This window comes from Anomaloglossus baeobatrachus, chromosome 8, assembly GCF_048569485.1.
Source record: "Anomaloglossus baeobatrachus isolate aAnoBae1 chromosome 8, aAnoBae1.hap1, whole genome shotgun sequence".
Lineage (NCBI taxonomy): Eukaryota > Metazoa > Chordata > Amphibia > Anura > Aromobatidae > Anomaloglossus > Anomaloglossus baeobatrachus.
The window spans coordinates 97,510,065-97,529,999 of NC_134360.1; the positions used below are offsets into that span (position 1 = coordinate 97,510,065).

General features: G+C 47.3%; 1 protein-coding gene across 1 annotated transcript in view; it reads right to left on the reverse strand.

Annotated features, from left to right (window-relative positions):
- Positions 1–19,935, reverse strand: part of GUCY2C (guanylate cyclase 2C) — a 686,038-nt gene that overhangs the window by 452,217 nt on the left and 213,886 nt on the right. The window contains 1 exon segment of the mRNA XM_075320892.1: positions 17,096–17,210. Coding sequence (XP_075177007.1) covers positions 17,096–17,210 — 115 coding nt within the window.

The window sequence follows — 19,935 nt, forward strand, 5'->3', positions numbered from 1 at the left end:
TAGCAGCAGTAATTGTGTGTTTGTGTGTGTGTGTGTGTGTGCGAAGACAACTTACTAGTGGTGCATCACAAGAGCTTCCCAGTTATCTACCTAAACATAGACAAAACACATCACCCCCCCTGAATACCCTTGTTAGCTGACTCCTCACAGATAAGGCAGATGATAACCATGTGAATGCAAACCACACAGCTCTGCAACACAGTCATGTAAATCCTGAAAAGCAACATTCAATGCAAACATGTGTCGCTGTCCCTCTATGATTTAAACTGTACGTGACAATTTGACAGTGCAGAGGCAGCAAGTGTGATTGTCTATATAGTCGTCCTACCCAGAACAGATATGTGTTTTCATAATAAAACAAAGTGTTGCATGCACGCATTACTGTCTGGGCACAGCCTACCGTACCCGGGTAATGTGATGTCCAGTTGCCATAAATACAGACTTTACGCTCCTCTCACGGTTAACAGTATAGACAGCACCGGAAGAATGTTGGTCTGTGGCACAGGATGCTGCTCACTGGCGTTACGGTACTCCTCACCAAACTCCAAAATGACTCCCCTCACAATTGAGTGAAGTGTTTCCGCGGTTGCTATTTCCTGTGTGCCGATTTACCCCAGCCGCAGCCTAACTTTAGTGTTTCGCCAACTGAGTATGCTCTGCCTGTGTCATTCCTGAGGCAAAGTCTTAATTTTGGGCTACAGCGCATGCTCGTTTGGACTGTGCCTGAGTCATTCTGCGACCTGCGGCTCAACACACTTACACAGGGCCCTGGTGCTTGACTCACTCTCGGGAGGCCACTAGAACTAACTGCACCCAACATCAGCCCCAGGTGTCCCCTTACACTGCAGTGGCGCTATACAGTGACCGCAATACTGAGAGTGGCGTCACGAAAATACATATAAAGAAGCAACCTAAGTGTGACCAGACTCTTCCTCCACGTGGAGTCCCTGAAGGTAATGCACCAACACAACACCTGTGGGGCTTCACACTGACTGAGAAAAGCCTCTTTGCACAGGTACTTGCACTCCGTGCCGGGTCTAAGTCCTGTGTTGTGCCTAGACAGCATGCTGAAGCGGATAGTCTTTTTTTCAGAAACTGTATTTCATGCTACTGAGCATGCTCAGGCACTTACTGCATCAGAGGCTAGGTCGGGTAATGAACTCTTTGGCCCTGCCCCTGATGTGGGGGGCCCATATAGACCACAGGGCATCAGGTGTCCTGACAATTTGGCCAGGCCACTCCAAACCGGCTTGCAGAGGGCCGCCCCTATGACTTGTCACCTCATTGTTGTTGGTCAGACGATGACTGTTGAGGTGTTTTGGTTGTGGCAGCCATGAGGTCATCATTCAAGTGGTGGTTCAAAATAGGACGCTAGTTATGTCACTCATGACGTGTCACTCTGCTTTTGTCTCCAGGAGGTGCATTGTGGTCCACCGTGGTTTTGGGCGGACCCAGGTTATAAAAGGGGCTGGAGCCAAGAAGAAGGTGCTTAGTCTTCTATTATGCTCCAAAAGAGCACACCTCCATGTGTTGAACCCATTGTGGCTTTAGGCCAGAGGTAGGCAGGGATAGGTCATCGATGCAGGCCACCACCACAGTTGGTAACGCAGAACGTTTAAGAACAGCTCCTGTCCTACCAGTCCTGCTAGTGCAGCCTAGTAGCATAAACAGGCCTGCTGCTGCTGATGCGCCTGCTGTCCATAGGTGTGTCCCCTACGCACACGGACAGTGTAACCAATGGCCCCTGTGTTGTTAACAGGGAGTTCCGGGGCTGGGTGGTCGTGTGGACCCTGTTACGCTAACAGGGCTCCAAGTCTCCAGATCCGAGTTGCGTCTAACTCAGTTCAGGCTACTATTTGTTTGAGAGTCAACCTGCTCTGTATCCTCCACCTAACCTTCCAGTTGCCAACCTCTCCTTTCCATCTGTGAGCACGGTGGACACCGAATGGCGAATGGGATATCTACCTTTCTCTTTCTTTTCTTCTTAATATTTTTTATATAGCGGTAACATAGTATATACCACCATATCCAAATCTGCCAGTCCCACCATACCAGATGTTGTTTCTTCAGCAAATGTTACTGTTGCTTAACCACGAAACCCACGGACACAAACTTTTTTAGCCTTTCCAACACACCTATTCCCCTTTCCACCAGCATCTGTCCTTTTTCAACTCAGTTTGTATATGACCAAAAATGCAACTCTGCAGAGGCACCATACTCAACGCCATCTCAGCACAGCAGCCAGCCCTCGGTCCCTCAGATGTGGACAAGTAAGAACATTTCCTCCTATCGATGAAAAAGCATTGAGATTCACTCTGTGCACCACTGGTGTTTTGTGGAAAAGCAGATGTAAGATTGCGTAACACCTTCTGCTGATACTCCTGCATACGTGCGTCCGTTTCTATGGCAAGAGTTATTTCGCAAAATTTTGTGTTGTACCGGGGATCTAACAGTGTGGCAGTGTGGCAACCCAGTAGTCAGCATGACTTGGAATTCTTGCAATCCGAAGGTCATGTTGTAGGTAGTGCAGCAAGAAGGCGCTCATGTGTCTTGAGCATCCAGGAGTACCAAGTCCTTGGTGTGTTGGTGGCGGAGAGGTGAGAATTGTGCCTCCTTCCTCTGCCCTCTCCCCACAACCTCGCACAACCAAAATGTGAGCAAGCTCTCACTAATCTGCTGAGTCTTCCATGCCCTTCGCCAGTTCGTCCTCCATTTCTTCCTGGGCTCCTGCACCTTCCTCAACTGTTTTGCTGATACTATGCTCCCTTGATAATCCCTCTCCCCCACCGTACCATGACTGCCGCCAAGGTGCCGCTGACCATCTGGACCTTGTAGATCTTGTTATCCCTTCCGCATATGACTCCTCCAGTACTTCCTCCCTTCCTCTTGGACCAACACCTGATTCCGAATAATACTTACAGTGTGCTCCAACATGTAGATGACCAAAATTGTCACGCTGAGAATGTCATCGCCAGTGTTAAACATCTGCGTCGACATTTGTAAACTGTGTAGAATGGTGCATATGTCCTTGATCTGACACCACTCCAGCAGCGTGATCTGCACCACCTCTAGATCAAGTTAGCCCAGGGTATACGTCATAACGTATTTCAGCTGGGCTCTGCGGTGCTGCCACAGACGCTGCAACATGTGCAGATTAAAATTCCTGCGTGTCGGAACATCGCATTTCTGACGTTTAACCGCCAGACCTTAAGACTTCAGGAGCGATGAAAGTTGTTAAGCTACTGGGTGCGAACGATGGAAGTGAGCACATAGTGAGCGTGCCCGCTGTACAAGGCCATGTAAGTCGGGATGTTGTTTTAAAAATTGCTGGAGAATCAGATGAAACACGTGAGCCATACAAGTCACGTGTGTCACATGGGCCTGACGAAGGCACGCTGCCATGTTTGCATCATTGCCGCACACGGCTGTTAAGTCACCACCGTAGTCCGCTACGTCAATTTGTACTCCTGACGCAAGGTGACAACGTGTTCCTTTCGTGCAAAGTGCTGCTGATGGGAGAGGAGTCGACGCCAGTGGCGCAGGTGGACGCAGGTTATGCTCACCCACTGGGATGCGTTACCTTGACATATGCAGAACCAATGGCTGAATGCAGGTGGTGGGTATCTCACAGATGAAGTACCATCATTCAGCTACAACCAATAGAATGACACAACACCCTTTTTTAGGCCCCTCCTGTCTGAAGACCACTGGCAGACATAGCTATGAACCTCCGGTTACTGTTACCCCCAGTTTAGTTTTATGAGTTTGTGTGCTTGTTACCTGACTACTTTTCCTGCTTGCTGTTTAGGTACCTCGTTGGCCGATTTGCATTTCACCTCTGCTTGTTTTCTGATGAAGTCCTGTCCCTCCCATTCTGTTCCTCTTCCTCAATTAATGTTTTGACCCTGCATGACTACTATTCTCTGGTACTGCAGCCTTCCACAGGTATTGATCAACTTGGGCCCTGTGTCATTCAACATCATTGTATAGGGATTAAAGGGTTTCAGGGTTCTGGGGGTCCAGCTTGGTGAGTGGGTTCCCTCTAGCCTATCCTTTACAGCCCGTCTGAGTGTGTCGATCCAGGCAGGCGTTACACCGTGCCCTCGACAGAAGGACATGTAGGCTGGGATAGTGTTTTAAAAATTGCTGGAGATTCGGATTCAACACGTGAGCCATACAAGGCACATGTCACATTGTTCTGAAGAAGGGCCGCAGACTGGTTTGCATCATTGTCGCACCCGGCATTCCCTGGCTGCTGGTTGAGTGTAGACAACCATTGATGAAACTCGGTCTAACTCTACAGAGCTAACCGTCCACAACTCCTCAGCGGTGTCTCACATTTCCCCTACATTTCAAAGTAAACATTTGACTGCCTGATGGCCTTGAACTCTGCTGCCAGCATAGTAAGGAGGTGTGTGGGATTCCTTTGGCGCAGTTACAAGTAAGGGTGGCCTGACCACACAGGGTTTGGGCTGAGGTGCAGGAACAACACGAGGTTGATGAGGCAGAAGCAGTGGAGGAACTTGTACATACAGAGGAAGGATTGAAACACACAACTCGTGGGGACGGAAAGACTTGTACAGCAGACACTTCTCCATCTATCACCATAGTTACCCAGTGCCCAGTCAGCGACATGTAACGCCCCTGTCCATGCTTACTGTTCCAAGTATCTGTGGTGAAATGCACCCTGTCACACACAGAGTTTCTCAAGGAAGCGGTGATGTTGTGTGTGACCTGCTGGGTTAGCGCGGGCACCCCTTTCTTGGAGAAGGAGTGGCAAATGGTCATCGGCTCTTGGGGCACTGCAATGGGCATGAGGTCTCGAAAATCCTCGGTGACAAAAGGGGGTAAAGGCAGCCTTTCTGTAGCCGACAAGTTTGAGATGCTGAAACTAAACCTCTTAGGCATGTCATGCACTTCGAAAATCATGTAAAAAACAGCGAGGGGACTCCAACCACAGTCTCCCTCGTTGCCACTAATTGGGCCACACACACCCCACTTGACTGGCATCAGTTGATCCCCCTTTTCAAAATGAAAAAGATGCTTTGCATGAAGCACTCTCAAAAATATGCGTGCCTTTCGCCTCCCCTGGATGACCCAGGGGAAGAAAAGTCCTTTGAGAGCCATGACTTGTTCATTTTGGTTCTTTTAGAAACACAGTGAGGGGACTACAACCACAGTCTCCCTCGTTTCCACTAATTGGGCCACACACACCCCACTTGACTGGCATCAGTTGATCCCCCTTTTCAAAATGAAAAAGATGCTTTGCATGAAGCACTCTCAAAAATATGCGTGCCTTTTGCCTCCCCTGGATGACCCAGGGGAAGAAAAGTCCTCTGAGAGCCATGTCCACATTGTCAGTGGACAGACGCGTGTGCTTATCTGCCAGCAGACCCCCAGCAGCACTGAAGACAGGTTCCGAGAGAACGCTGACTGCAGGACACGACAAGATCCCCAAGGCGTACGTGGCGAGCTCAGGCAATTTATCCAGATTGGAAGCCTAAAATGAGCAGGGATCAAGTTGCACAGTAATGGCATCGATGTTTCCTTGCATATACTCATATATCTGTGTCTCCTCCTCTTTTTTTTGTCCAGCTCTTTTGTTTTCGCATGAGTATATGTCCTTGTCACTTTCCTATGTGTTTGTGTTGTGAGTTGTTTGTCACCTTTTGGACACCTTTTGAGGGTGTTTTCTAGGTGTTTTTATGTGTTTGTAATTGCCTCCCATTGTTTCCTATGCGGTTCGAGTGGTTCGCCGAACCGAACTCGAACGAGACCTCCGTTCGGCGAACCGAACTCGAGCCGAACCGCGGCCGGTTCGCTCATCTCTAGTAAGAAGGTTTGCTGTGTCTGTCAACGTAGTGGTCAGAGGATGGAGGAGCTTGCAGGAGACAGGCCAGTACACCAGGAGATGTGGAGAGGGCCGTAGGAGGGCAACAACCCAGCAGCAGGACCGCTACCTCTGCCTTTGTGCAAGGAGGAACAGAAGGAGCACTGCCAGAGCCCTGCAATATGACCTCCAGCAGGCCACAAATGTGCATCTTTCTGCACAAATGGTTAGAAACCAACTCCATGAGGATGGCATGAGGGCCCGATGTCCACAGATGGGGGTTGTGCTCACTGCCCAATATCGTGCAGGATGCTTGGCATTTGCTACAGAACACCAGGATTGGCAAATTTGTCACTGTGCTCTTCACAGATGAAAGCAGGTTCACACTGAGCATATGTGACAGACGTGACAGAGTCTGGAGACGCCATGGAGAGCAATATGCTGCCTGTTCAGCATGATCGGTTTGGCAGTAGGTCAGTAATAGTGTGGGGTGGCATTTCTTTGGAGGGCCGCACAGCCCTCCATGTGCTCACCAGAGGTAGCCTGACTTCCATTAGGTACCGAGTTGAAATCCTCAGGCTACATGTGAGACCATATGCTGGTGTGGTTGGCCCTGGTTTCCACCTAATGCAAGACAATGCCAGACCTCATGTGGCTGCAGTGTGTCAGCAGTTCCTGCAAATTGAAGGCATTGAAGCTATGGACTGGCCTGCCATTCCCTAGACCTGAATCCGATTAAGCACATCTGGGACATCATGTCTCGATCCATCCACCAACGTCATGTTGCACCACAGACTGTCCAGGAGTTGGCGGATGCTTTAGTCCAGGTCTGGGAGGAGATTCCTCAGGAGACCAACCGCAACTCATCAGGAGCATGCCCAGGCGTTGTAGAGAGGTCATACAGGAACGTGGAGGCCACACACAATACTGAGCCTCATTTTGCTTGCTTCCACTTTCATTTTGTGTGTGTCTTCAAATCCAGGCCTCCATTGGTTAAAACATTTTATTTCAATTGATGATTTTTGTGTGAGCCAGCACATTCAACTTTGTACAGAACAAAGTATTCAATTAGAATATTTCATTCATTCAGATCTAGGATGTGTTATTTGAGTGTTCTTTCATTTTTTGAGCAGTGTATAAAAGATTATCTCAGCACAGGAACACTTTTTTTAATCACATCCAATTGTGGAAATTATTATTATTCCAATATCTATTGATTAAAATGACCTTTGTGGGAAAGCCCTGTAACGTTGCGCCCCGCAACGTGGGGGTTCCACTCGCTTGCAGCGGTGTGAGGTAGCTTCAGCAACATATGCACACAGTCTCTTTATAGAAGTTCCGGCAGTTTATTTACAAACACTCTCAGCATAAACTGCTCTTAACCCCTTAGTGACAGAGCTAATTTTCACCTTAATGACCAGACCAAATTTTGCAATTCTGACCAGTGTCACTTCATGAGGTTATAACTCTGGAATGCTTCAACGGATCCCGGTGATTCTGAGATTGTTTTTTCGTCACATATTGGACTTCATGTTAGTACCAAATTTAGGACAATATTTTTTGCGTTTATTTATGAAAAAAATTGAATTTTGGCAAAAATTTTGAAAATTTAGCAATTTTAACTTTTGAATTTTTATACCGTTAAACCAGAGATTTCTGTGACACAAAATAGTTAATAAATAACATTTCCCACATGTCTACTTTACATCAGCACAATTTTGGAAACAAAATTTTTTTTTGTTAGGAAGTTAGAGGGGTTCAAAGTTTATCAGCGATTTCTCATTTTTACATCAAAATTTACAAAACCATTTTTTTAGGGACCACATCACATTTGAAGTGACTTCAATAGGCCTAGATGACAGAAAATACCCAAAAGTGACACCATTCTAAAAACTGTACCCCCCAAAGTACTCAAAACCACATTCAAGAAGTTTATTAACCCTTCAGGTGCTTCACATGAACAAAAGCAATGTGGAATGAAAAAAAGCAAAAATTAAATTTTACCTAAAAATGTTGCTCTAACCCAAATATATTCACTTTTAGAAGAAATAACACAACAAAATGGACCCAAAAACTTGTTCCCCACTTTCTTATGAGCGCACTGATACCCCACATGTGGTCAGAAACCTCTGTTTGGACAAATGGGAGGGCTCGGAACAGAAGGATCAATATTTGAATTTTGGAAAGCAAATTTGGCTGATATAGATTGCGGGCACCATGTTGCATTTACAGGTCCGCTAAGGTACCTAAACAGAAGAAACCCCTCACAAATGACACCATTTTGGAAACTAGACCCCTCAAGGCTTCTATCTAGGGGTATAGTGAGCATTTTAGATCCACAGGTACTTCACAGATTTTGTTAACGTTACGTTGTCATATTGAAAATTTTAATAATTTTCTCAAAAATGTTGCTTTAGCATCAATTTTCTCACTTTTTCAAGAGGTAATTCCAAAAATTTGACCTCAAGGTTTGTTAACCACTTTTTTATGAGCGCGGTGATACCTTACATGTGGTCTGAAACCTTTGTTTGGACAAATGGGAGGGCTTGGAACGAAAGGAGCAATATTTGAATTTTGGAAAGGAAATTTGACTGAAAAAGATTGCGGGCACCATGTCGCATTTGGAGGTCCCCTAAGGTACCTAAACAGCAGAAACCCCGCACAAGTGACCCCATTTTGGAAACTATGCCCCTCAAGGAATTTATCTAGATGTTTGATGAGCACCCTGAACCCCCAGGTGCTTCACAGAATTTTATAACGTTGAGCCATGAAAATAAAAAAATAAAATTTTACCGCAAAATTGTTATTTCAACCAGGTAGCTTTTTTTTCACAAGGGTAACAGATAAAAAATCACCATGAAATTTATTGTGCAATTTCTCCTGAGTTTGGCGATCCCTTATATGTGGTGGAAATCAACTGTTTGGGCGCATTACAGGGCTCGGAAGGGAAGGAGCGCCATTTGACTGCAAAATTGGCTGGAATCAATAGCGGACGCTATGTTGCATTAGGAGAGCCCCTGAGGTGTCTATACAGTGAAGCTCCCCAACATGTGGCCCCATTTTGTAAAATAGACCCCTGAAGGAATTTATCTAGATGTTTGGTGAGTACCCTGAACCCTCAGGTGCTTCACAGAAGTTTATAATGTTGAGCTATGAAAAAAAAAAAATACATTTGTACCACAAAATTGTTACTTCAACCAGGTAGCTTTTTTTTTTTACAAGTGTAAAAGGAAAAAATTCAGCATAAAATTGATTGTGCAATTTCTCCTGAGTATGCTGATACCTTATGTGTGATGAAAATCAACTGTTTGGGTGCACAGCAGGGCTTGGAAGGGAAGGAGCGCCATTTGACTGCACAATTGGCTGGAATCATTAGCGAACGCTATGTTGCATTTGGAAAGCCCCTAAGGTGCCTAAACAGTGGAGGTCCCCAACAAGTGACCCCATTCTGGAAACAAGACACCTCAAGGCTTTTATCTAGGTGTATATTGAGCAGTTTGAATCCAAGGGTACTTCACAGAATTTGATAAGCTTAGGTTGCCATATTGAAAATTTTCATTTTTTCACAAAAATGTTGCTTTAGCATCATATTTCTTACTTTTTCAAAAGGCAACAACAAACCGTGGACCCCACAGGTTGTTATCCAATGTCTTATGAGCATAGGGATACCCCACATGTGGCCAAAAACCTCTGTTTGGATAAATGGGAGGGCTTGGAATGGAAGGAGCACCATTTGAATTCTTGAAAAGTTAAAATAAATTGCGGGCACCATATCACATTAGCAGGGCCCCTTGGGTACCTATACAGCAGAAACCCCCCACAAGTGACCCCATTTTGGAAACTGGATTTTATTCAGGAGTATAGTAAGCATTTTGAATCCACAGGTACTTCACAAAAATGTTGCTGTAGCAACAAATTTCTCACTTTTAGGCTATGTGGCCATGATCCAGCGACACGGCGTCTAGTACACAGTGTCAGCCTTCCTGCAGAGATGTGAGTGTTGTCAACGGGAGAACGCAGCTGCCCATGCCCACGATTTGGGTTCAGGCTGCTGTGGAGCTCTATGCTACCTGCAGAGAACACTCTTGTCTCTGCAGCATAAATTGACATGCTGAGGCTCGGGAAGCTGCACCACAGGTCTGTTTATGCTGCGGAGAAAAGAAGCACATTGGTGATAGGATTTCTAAAAATCCTTCCACTGTGCTTCTACTGCACAATACAGCGTTATGGACGCAGGGAAAACACTCTGCGCCCAAAACGCTGCAAACCCCAATTGTGGGCGCACAGCGATGTCAAACATATATAACGTCCCACCCCCCTGCATATTCTAAGCTGGCGCCCTTTAGTGCTTTTCATGTGGCACTAAAGGGTGCCTAGCCTTGTATTTAGCCCCCCAAAAAATTAATAATTAAAATAAACGACATGGGGTTCCCCCTATTTTTGATAGCCAGCTAGGGTAAAGCAGACAGCTGTAGCCTGCAAACCACAGCTGACAGCTTCACCTTGGCTGGTGATCAATTTGGAGGGCTCCCCAGGCGTTTCTTAAAAAAAAACAAAAAAACAAACAAACGTGGGGTCCCCCCCAAATTAGATCACCAGCCAAGGTGAAGCGGACAGCTGGGGTCTGGTATTCTCAGGGTGGGAAGAGCCATGGTTATTGGACTCTTCCCAGCCTAAAAATAGCAGGCCACAGCCGCCCCAGAAGTGGCGCATCTATTAGATGCGCCAATCCTGGCGCTTCGCTCCAGCTCATCCCGCGCCCTGGTGCGGTGGCAAACGGGGTAATATACGGGGTTGATACAAGCTGTAATGTCACCTGGCATCAAGCCCTGGGGTTAGTGATGTCATGGCATCTAAACAGATACCCGACATCACTAACCCAGTCAGTAATAGAAAAAAATAAAGACAAAAAAAAAAATGTATTTGAAAAAAAACCTCCCCAAAACATTCCTCTTTCACCAATTTATTGAAAATAAATAAATTTCAGTCACTGTAGTCCATTTTGGAGGTCTCTCGGCGACTCTGGACCTTCTAGAATATGGGGGGCACGTTCAGGGAACGTATCCCCCATTTTCTGGAAGAGCAAGCTCTCCATGAGCAGTGTGGGTGCAGTAATCTGAGAATACTGCACTCACACTGCCCCGGTCCAACCTAGGGCAGAGTGACCTGCAGTAACCTCATTCCAGAATATGAGGGGCACGCTCACAGAATGTACCCCCCATTTTCTAGAACAGCAGGCTCTCAATGTGAGGAGTGTGGCTGCAGATTACTGCACTCACTCTCCCCCGGTCCACAGCGCAGCAGCGAGGTCAGCGTCCCTGCTTGCAAGGATCCAGCTGACAGCCGCTGTCTGCGCATGCGCCGCCAGCTTTCTAGGAGGCGGGGTGATCGCGGGGACGGAGCAGCAGCCAGGTAACGGGGCTGACCGGGGCTGACCGGGGGACCTGGGGACGACTTTTCTGCCGCATGTGACGTGTCACATGCGGCAAAAAGAGCAGAATGAATGCGGCCGCGCGCTATGCGCTGCGCGACGCAATCTTGCATGCTCCGGAGCGGGGGAAGGGGGAGCACTCTAGAGAGCCGGAGGGGCTCCGGTGGACCAGAGGGCTCCGGTGGACCGGAGGAGGGGTCAGGGGGAGGACATTTCTCTCTGATCTGAAATGTTTGATCATTTCAGATCGGAGGGAAATGAATGCAGAGCCGGCGGCGGCGGCAGTTTTCTGTGCACGTCGGCGCCATTTTGACTGCTCCGGAGGGGGGGGTAGGGGTGGGGGGTTGGACTCTCCGGTACCGGGGGCTTTGGGGGAACTAGGGGTTTATATTTCTTTCTCATCTGACATGTTTGATCACGTCAGATGAAAAAGAAATCAGTTTTACCGGCCATTTATTTTTTTTTCATGTGTTCGTCGGTATACGGTGTATACCGGCGATCACATTATCGGGGTCCAAAAAAACCACCCCGATTCATAATCTGGGGGGGTCTCAGCTACCCCCGGTAGCTGAAACCCCCGAGATTTTCGGTCGCTGGGGGGCGCTACAGGGTTTTTTCGGGCCGCCGCTTTAAAGCGGCGGAACAGAATAAGTACCCTGTTTTGCCGCCGCTTTAAGTCGTATGGCCGTCGTTATGAGGTTAAACAAACTATCCACGTACCGTGGGCATCCAGTCCACTATAAGTCCATAGTGGAAGTTTCAGCAACTTCCCCACTCTCTGGCTCCTGCCAGCGTACAGTTCTAGCCAAGGTTCCTTCCAGCACCCAGGGCCCTCTGCAGACCCCTGTCTGTCTCTCCTCCTGGAGAGATTCGGCCCTACAGCCCTGGCCTGGCTGCACTCACCGCAGTCTCAATTCAGACTCAATTTCAGAGCCTTGCGTTCAGCCTCCACACAGGCTATACACCCAGATCTCCCTGCTCTGCTCTCACTCGTTTCCAGCACACACACTGGAAGTCTAGAGCCAGTCTCTCTAGACTGCCCTAGACACACTCCACCCAGGTTCAGAGACAGGATTGCTTTAACCCCTGGAGCCACACCCACAGGTGGTAAGGAGTGTGTAATCAGCATCACACACCCTTCCATGGCTCTGCATGTAATGCAATCCTGTGGAACCACAGGTCCCAGCCAACTTCACATTGCAGAGCACCCACGCTTCTGCAAAACATACCGGCCCTTTGTAATACAGCCGGTTGATACCTCACATACCCTCCCCCTCTGTTCAAACCCGTAGGGTAGAACACTTGCCAACGACTTGGGGCCGCGAGACAGGGTATCCCCGCTGCCATGCCCCACCAGTTGAGAGGGCCGTCCAAGGTGCTAAAGAGCATTAGTCCCTGAGACATCACCCGAAACTGTCACCAAACCCTGTCTTGTCAACCATGGGTTAAAGGATGTCCCATTTCTGGACCGTTCTCTCCCTGACCCCCTCCCAGGGTCACCGTAGTAGAGAGACACGTCACCAGTCACACCTACAGTCTTGTCCGAACCTAGGCTTACTCGTTTACCCCCAGGGCTACTGTCGGGAACTCTAAGCTCATAGCGGCCACTATCTACAGTACATCGTAGGTTACTTCTCTGTCGGCGATTCCTTTTATCGTGTGTCTTAACTACTGGACTGACACGCCATCTTCCACTTCTTTCCCCTGAACAACAGGTGGAAGACGGCTGCTGTCCCCCACACAGCTGGCGAAACTGCTCCTGAATTTTCAGGTTTTCTTGCCTCAACCGCTCCATGTCACGTACATGGTGTACCCGATATTCAAGAAGGCTTCGAATGTTTCCAAGACTCTCTACAGTCCCGACACAGACGAACGGAACCATACCAGCTTCCCTGGGTATCTTGCTCTCATTAGCAGCAGGGATTCTTAATCTCACCAATCCCGACTTATTCACCATGTCTTGCATGACTCGTCCGGTTTTTCCAATGATTCTCCCTACCAGAGCCCAGGGTACTTGGACGATATCTTCCGCCAGACTCTGCGCTTTCCTTTTATACTCTAGCTGTCTAGTGGCTTCTTCATTTTGCAGTTGGACCTGCCACTTCATATGAACACATCTGAAGTGCATGTCCTTTAGAATAGCCACCCGCTGCCCAGTAATTTTACTGGTGGACAATATCACTAACTGTTCAGCCTCTGGGGTACAGTAGACCTTACACGCTTCCACAGCTCTCTTAAATTCGTCATGCATGCACTCTGTGGCACACGCTTCTCTTAAGTCGTCAGGTATATCCACTATGCACTTGACTACAGAAGTCTCATTCATCCCTGCCGCTTCCACATGCTTGTCCAGTTTAGCTTCCAGAGTCAGCTCTCTTTGGGCCTCCCCTGCTTCAACAAGTTTGGTCAGGATCGACACTCGCTGCTCCATCTGCTCCAAGGCTACCTGGGACTTGGACTGTTACTCTGCCAAGCGACTTCGGAGCTCTGTCACTTCTTTCTCCAGCTCCCTTACTCGACTCTCAGTAGCCTGCCTAAGAATTATCTCTTGTTGCAGATGGTCCTTGCTCATCCTCTTGAATGAGTCTTCACTTGCGGACCTCTCTGGTCTACGACACACTATTTCCGAGGCTTCTTCCACCTCTACACCTCCGGCCTTTCCATGGGGTGCAACTTTGTCATAGTCACCCCTCTCTTGGGTCTCAGCTGCTTCACCTTCAGCCGCCTCACCGATAGGTGGCTCGTCAGCTCACTCAGAAGCGGGAGAGGATTCAGCTTTCAACTCTGGGGTCAGCTCCTTCTCCATGGCTTTATCGCACGGACCACTGTTGTCCCGATTTATCAGTTTCTCTGGCAGCACGTCACCGCTCGCCAGTGTACCCGCCTCAGCTTCAGAACCTTTAGGTTTCTTACTCTCCTTACCCACGACCTTCTCTATATCCTCCATCTTGGTTTTACCAAGCAGGTTAGGCAGGCTCCCAGTCCTGGCTGAGACCTCTGGTCCAGACTTCACCTCCTCAGAGGCTCTCTTCACTTCAGTGCCAGCTGTTTCTTGGGTCTTCACTGCATTATCTTCAACTTCCTCTGGGGTCTCTGCAGTGTCACCCTCAGCCTGGGTGTCACACCCTTCAACATGGCACTCTGTTCCTTTTAGAGATTTGGGGCTAAATTTGCTGTCATCCACCCCAGCACCAGGTAGTTCACCAGTCTGCTCACCACGACTGTTGGGGATTATACCTCCCCCCTCACTCTCTAGGATTCCATTTCCTATACCACTCTCGCCTGACAGACTATCAACTTCACACTTGGAAATCATAGGGACCACCACCATTACGTCCTTGGTTGGCTCCTTCTCTGCACTTGCAGCCCGCTGATTTCTGTCGTCACAATGTGTCAGTTCAGTCTCTGATTCCTCTGTCTTTTGTAGGATATCACCGTCTGACTCCACCATAGTAGGTGTTACTGGCACCATATCTTCATTAACCAGGCATGTCACTTTCTCTGCCCCCTCAGACGGCCTACACTGAGCCCCCTCTCGGCGCTTATTACGTCTTCGGCGTCGGGAGGAAGTTTGGCCCTTCTCGCCCATCTGTACCACACTGTACTCGTTTGTCACCTTTCTAGAGTCAGTATCTTTACTGGAGTCATCATCACTCCCCCTGGTATCCTGGACTATCATGTCCCCACTTAACCAGATATCTGCCTCCCTTTCTGGAGCTACCCCATTTTTAACGGTCACACTATCGGTTATTCCCTAAGTCCTTATGTCACTAAGTTGGGTTCGTCCATTATTTTCTTTGGTCACCCCTAACTTAGGACAGTCAATTTTAGGAGGTGCTATCTCCTCCTTACCACACATAACTGCGCAACAAGGACCCCTTTTAACCTCATACGGTAAAGAGGCTTTCTTAGGGGGGTGCCGACTCATTCCCATGCAATCGGTCCCGGCCTCTGTCTTCCATAAGTCCTTAAATAACTCAAAGTCCCAACCTATGATAACAGGATAGATCAAATCCCGAACCACACCCACATCTGGGCGCCCCATACGGTCAGGCGTCTGAATCGTCACTCTGGCCAGAGGATATTCTTTAGTGGTCCCATGCACACAGCTTCCTTCTATTGTCCTACCATCCATAAAATGGAGATTGGGCATGGGTCTCACTAAGGTCAGCTGACTCCCCGGGTCCAACAGACCAGACACACGTAGCACATTCAAGTCCACGGAGCACTTCTGTGGCCTCACATCGGATGGATAGCCTATACCGCAGGTAGGACATAGGTAAGGCGAACCCCATTGCCCCTTGCTATAGTCCACCTGTTCGACTTGTGAATGCTCCACCCCCTTTTGGGTAACCATTCCCTTCAGGGACTCTGCCCCCTTTTGGGTAACCACCCCCTTCTGGGACTCCACCCTCTTTTGGGTAACCACCCCCTTCTGGGACTCCGTCCCCTTTTGCGGTTTCCATGCAATGTCCTTAGCCCCCAGTTCACACCATTCGCCCTTATCTCCCTGGGCACCAAGTGTCCATACTGGCCCTCGAAGGGAACGCTCAAACTGGTCCATGGCTGCAATATCGCTACACACTGACAGCTCCTGCTGTCCCCGGACCAGGAACTGGTACGGCTCCTCCACAACGTCCACAGGGACCATTCCCTCTTTTTGGCTTTCAGCCCCCACTGCTGTCACTGGACCTCCTGGCACATGATGTTGGTGCTGCTGGCTCTGCAGCAGCTGGTTCAGGAGCCCCTCCATGCTGCAATGAGAAGAGGAACAGGAGGGGCGCTCCAATGGGTAATACCCGGTGGTCAAAGACAGGGGGGGGTTAGAGAACCACTAACCTTTCCGGGTTGTACCGCCCGTACAACCAGGATCTCCAGCCTGTGGTGTATCACTGCTCACCAAGCAGGGCCTCGCAATTCCACGATTTTCGTGGACCCGCCGATCCACAGCAATACGTCCTAGGCCGTTGCCCTTAGCAACCAGGCTGCGTTGCCCCTAGCAACCAGACCGCATGCCCGCATTCTCCACCATATGTAACGTTGCGCCCCGCAACGGGGGGGGTTCCACTTGCTTGCAGCGGTGTGAGGTAGCTTCAGCAACATATGCACACAGTCTCTTTATAGAAATTCCAGCATTTTATTTAAAAACACTCTCAGCATAAACTGCTCTTAAACAAACTATCCACGTACCGTGGGCATCCAGTCCACTATAAGTCCATAGTGGAAGTTTTAGCAACTTCCCCACTCTCTGGCTCCTGCCAGCGTACAGTTCTAGCCAAGGTTCCTTCCAGCACCCAGAGCCCTGTGCAGACCCCTGTCTGTCTCTCCTCCTGGAGAGATTCGGCCCTACAGCCCTGGCCTGGCTGCACTCACCGCAGTCTCAATTCAGACTCAATTTCAGAGCCTTGCGTTCAGCCTCCACACAGGCTGATACACCCAGATCTCCCTGCTCTGCTCTCACTCGTTTCCAGCACACACACTGGAAGTATAGAGCCAGCCTCTCTAGACTGCCCTAGACACACTCCACCCAGGTTCAGAGACAGGATTGCTTTAACCCCTGGAGCCACACCCACAGGTGGTAAGGAGTGTGTAATCAGCATCACACACCCTTCCATGGCTCTGCATGTAATGCAATCCTGTGGAACCACAGGTCCCAGCCAACTTCACATTGCAGAGCACCCACGCTTCTGCAAAACATACCGGCCCTTTGTAATACAGCCGGTTGATACCTCACAGCCCCTATAAAGGACCAATTGTGTACTTTAAATAAAACACACAAATGTGTTTATTATCTTTGGATTCAATTTCCGTTATGTAATTAGTCTGTGCCTTACCGCTTGAATTGTGTTAGAATCATTGGATATTCCACTATAATTTGATGGACGCAAGGTTAACACCAATACTTTCGTCATATGTGGCAGAGAGGAGCTATTCTCAAAATATTGGGAGCTGTTTGAAAAATGTGACAGTAAGGACATTTGTTAATTACAGTAAGTTATCACGTATTGCATCTGAAAATGAAGTGTAACAGCATACAAAACAAATGATGGACAGTAATGTAGAGTGTACCACTATTATCAAATATTTGTATTGAACCATACCCTTATATCAAAATGACTATAGCTGTCCCATTAGTCCAAAACAGATTCAAATGCCTATTTCAATGCAAATCTGAAAAAAACTCAAGAATTTGTGGTCTGTTTCTTGGGACTGGGACCCTCACCAATCACAACAAAGGCCAATCACCCAGTATCTCCCACCTCTGTGAATATTAAAAGCAACCTGTTAGTTGACTCATGCTGCACAGTTCCTTGGGCAGCATGTATCAGGCACTGGCTGTATGAACTCAGCCAGGTATGTCTGACTCCGAAACACTGCAGCATTTCAGAAAAAATACATACTTTCACTAGTCGACGGTGACCAAGCTGCACTCTAGATTAATTGGACAGGTGGGTCCCCAGCAGCTTCTTCCTGCTCTGTGCCCTTCATTGAAAGATACTGTATCTGCTTACGTGCGCATATATGGAGAGATCTGTCACTCCAGGACAGTAGTAGAGGAGAAGCCACCGGGGACCCGGCCGTCTGGCTATTCTGAAATACGGCTTGGTTCCCAGCTAGCTATTATGTTTTTCTCTGAAATACCGCTTCGTACTGGGCAGACATGGACATGAAACATACCTGGAGATAACACAGCCAGTGCCTGATACATGCTGCCAAATCCGGGAGCAGCATGCATCAGCAGAGAGGTTCTCTAAAAATAGAGCAATATGGTTAGATACAATGGGGAATATAAGTATTTCATACACTGCTGATTTTGCAAGTTTTCCCACCTACAAAGAATGGAGAGTCTGTAATTTTCATTGTAGGTACACTTCAACTGTGAGAGACAATAAAAAATATATACAGAAAATCACATTGCATGATTTTTAAATAATTAATTTGCATTTTATTACATGAAATAAGTATTTGATCACCTACCAACCAACAACAATTCTGGCTCTCACAGACCTATTTTTTTTGTTTAAGAAGCCCTCCTACTCTGTACTCATTGCCTGTATTAGTTGTACCTGTTTGAACTCGTTACCTGCATAAAAGACACCTGTCCACTCACTCAATCAATCAATCACACTTCAACCTCTCCACTATGGCAAAGACCAAAGAGCTGCCTAAGGACATCGGGGAAAAATTGTAGACCTGCACAAGACTGAACAGCTGCAGGATAATAGGCAAGCAGCTTGGTGAAAAGGCAACAAATGTTAGTGCAATTGTTAGAAACTGGAAGAAATTCAAGACAACTGTCAATCATACTCAGTCTAGGGCTCCATGCAAGATCTCACCTTGTCATCAGCTCAGAACTACACGAGAGGACCTGGTCAATGACCTAAAGAGAGATGGGACCACAGTCTTAATAATTGCCATCACTACGCTGTCATGGATTAAAATTCTGCAGGACACGACACGCAATGTTCCCCTGCTCACACCAGCACATGCCCAGACCCATTTTAAGTTTTCCAATGACCATCTGGATGATCCAGAGGATGTATGGGAGAGGGTCATGTGGTCAGACGAAACAAAAATACAACTTTTTGGTATCAATTCCACTTGCTGTGTTTGGAAGAAGAAGGATGATGAATGCAACTCCAAGAACACCATCACAACTATGGGGTGGAGCCATCATATTTTGGGGGTGTTTTTCTGCAAAGAGGTACAGGATGACTACACCGTATTGAAGGGAGGATGGATGGGGTCATGTATTTCCAGATTATGGCCAACAGCCTCCTTATTAGAGCATTGAAGATGGGTTGTTACTGGGTCTTCCAGCATGACAAAGACCTGAAACACAGCCAGGGCAACTAAGGAATGGCTCTTTAAGAAGCATTTCAAAGTCCTGCAGTGTTATAGCCAGTCTCCAGACCTGAACCCAATAGAAAATCTTTGGAGGGAGCTGAAACTCAATGTTGCCTAGCAAAAGCCATGAAACCTAAAAAATATGGAGAAGATCTTTACGGGTCAGTGGGCCAAAATCTCTTTTGTAGTGTGTACAAACTTGGTCAAGAACTATAGGAAATGTCTGATCTCTGTAATTGCAAACAAAAGTTTCTGTATCAAATATTAAGTTCTGTTTTTCTATTATATCAAATACTTGTTTCATGCAATAAAATGCAAATTAATTATCTAAAAATCATACAATGGGATTTTCTGTTTTCTTATTTTTATTTTCTCTGTCACAGTTGAAGTGTACCTACGATAAAAATTACAGAACTCACCATTCTTTGTCTTCATTTCTTTTTTATTTTCCCCACTGTATGTGACTGTTACCTTTACATTTAGGGACCAATTCTTTAAGATTGGCGTTTTGACTAGTGGAGTAAATTTTTGTTGTAACTAACTTTTATTACTTTGTCAGCCAGTACCAATAAGACTTTAAAAATTAATAAAAATGTCCACATCTCTGAAACTATATATAAAAAAACACAAACAAGAAAGAGTACGCAGAGGAACAATAGGAATAAAATAAGCACAAAAAATTACCACTTTTGAATTAGTAACAGGTTCCCTTTAAGATTAAGAAATAATATGAGAAAAGATTCAATTTTTGGTTAAATAGTATAATGTAAAAATTACATAGTCAATATCATCGCAGTCATAATGACCCCACAAAATATTAATAAAA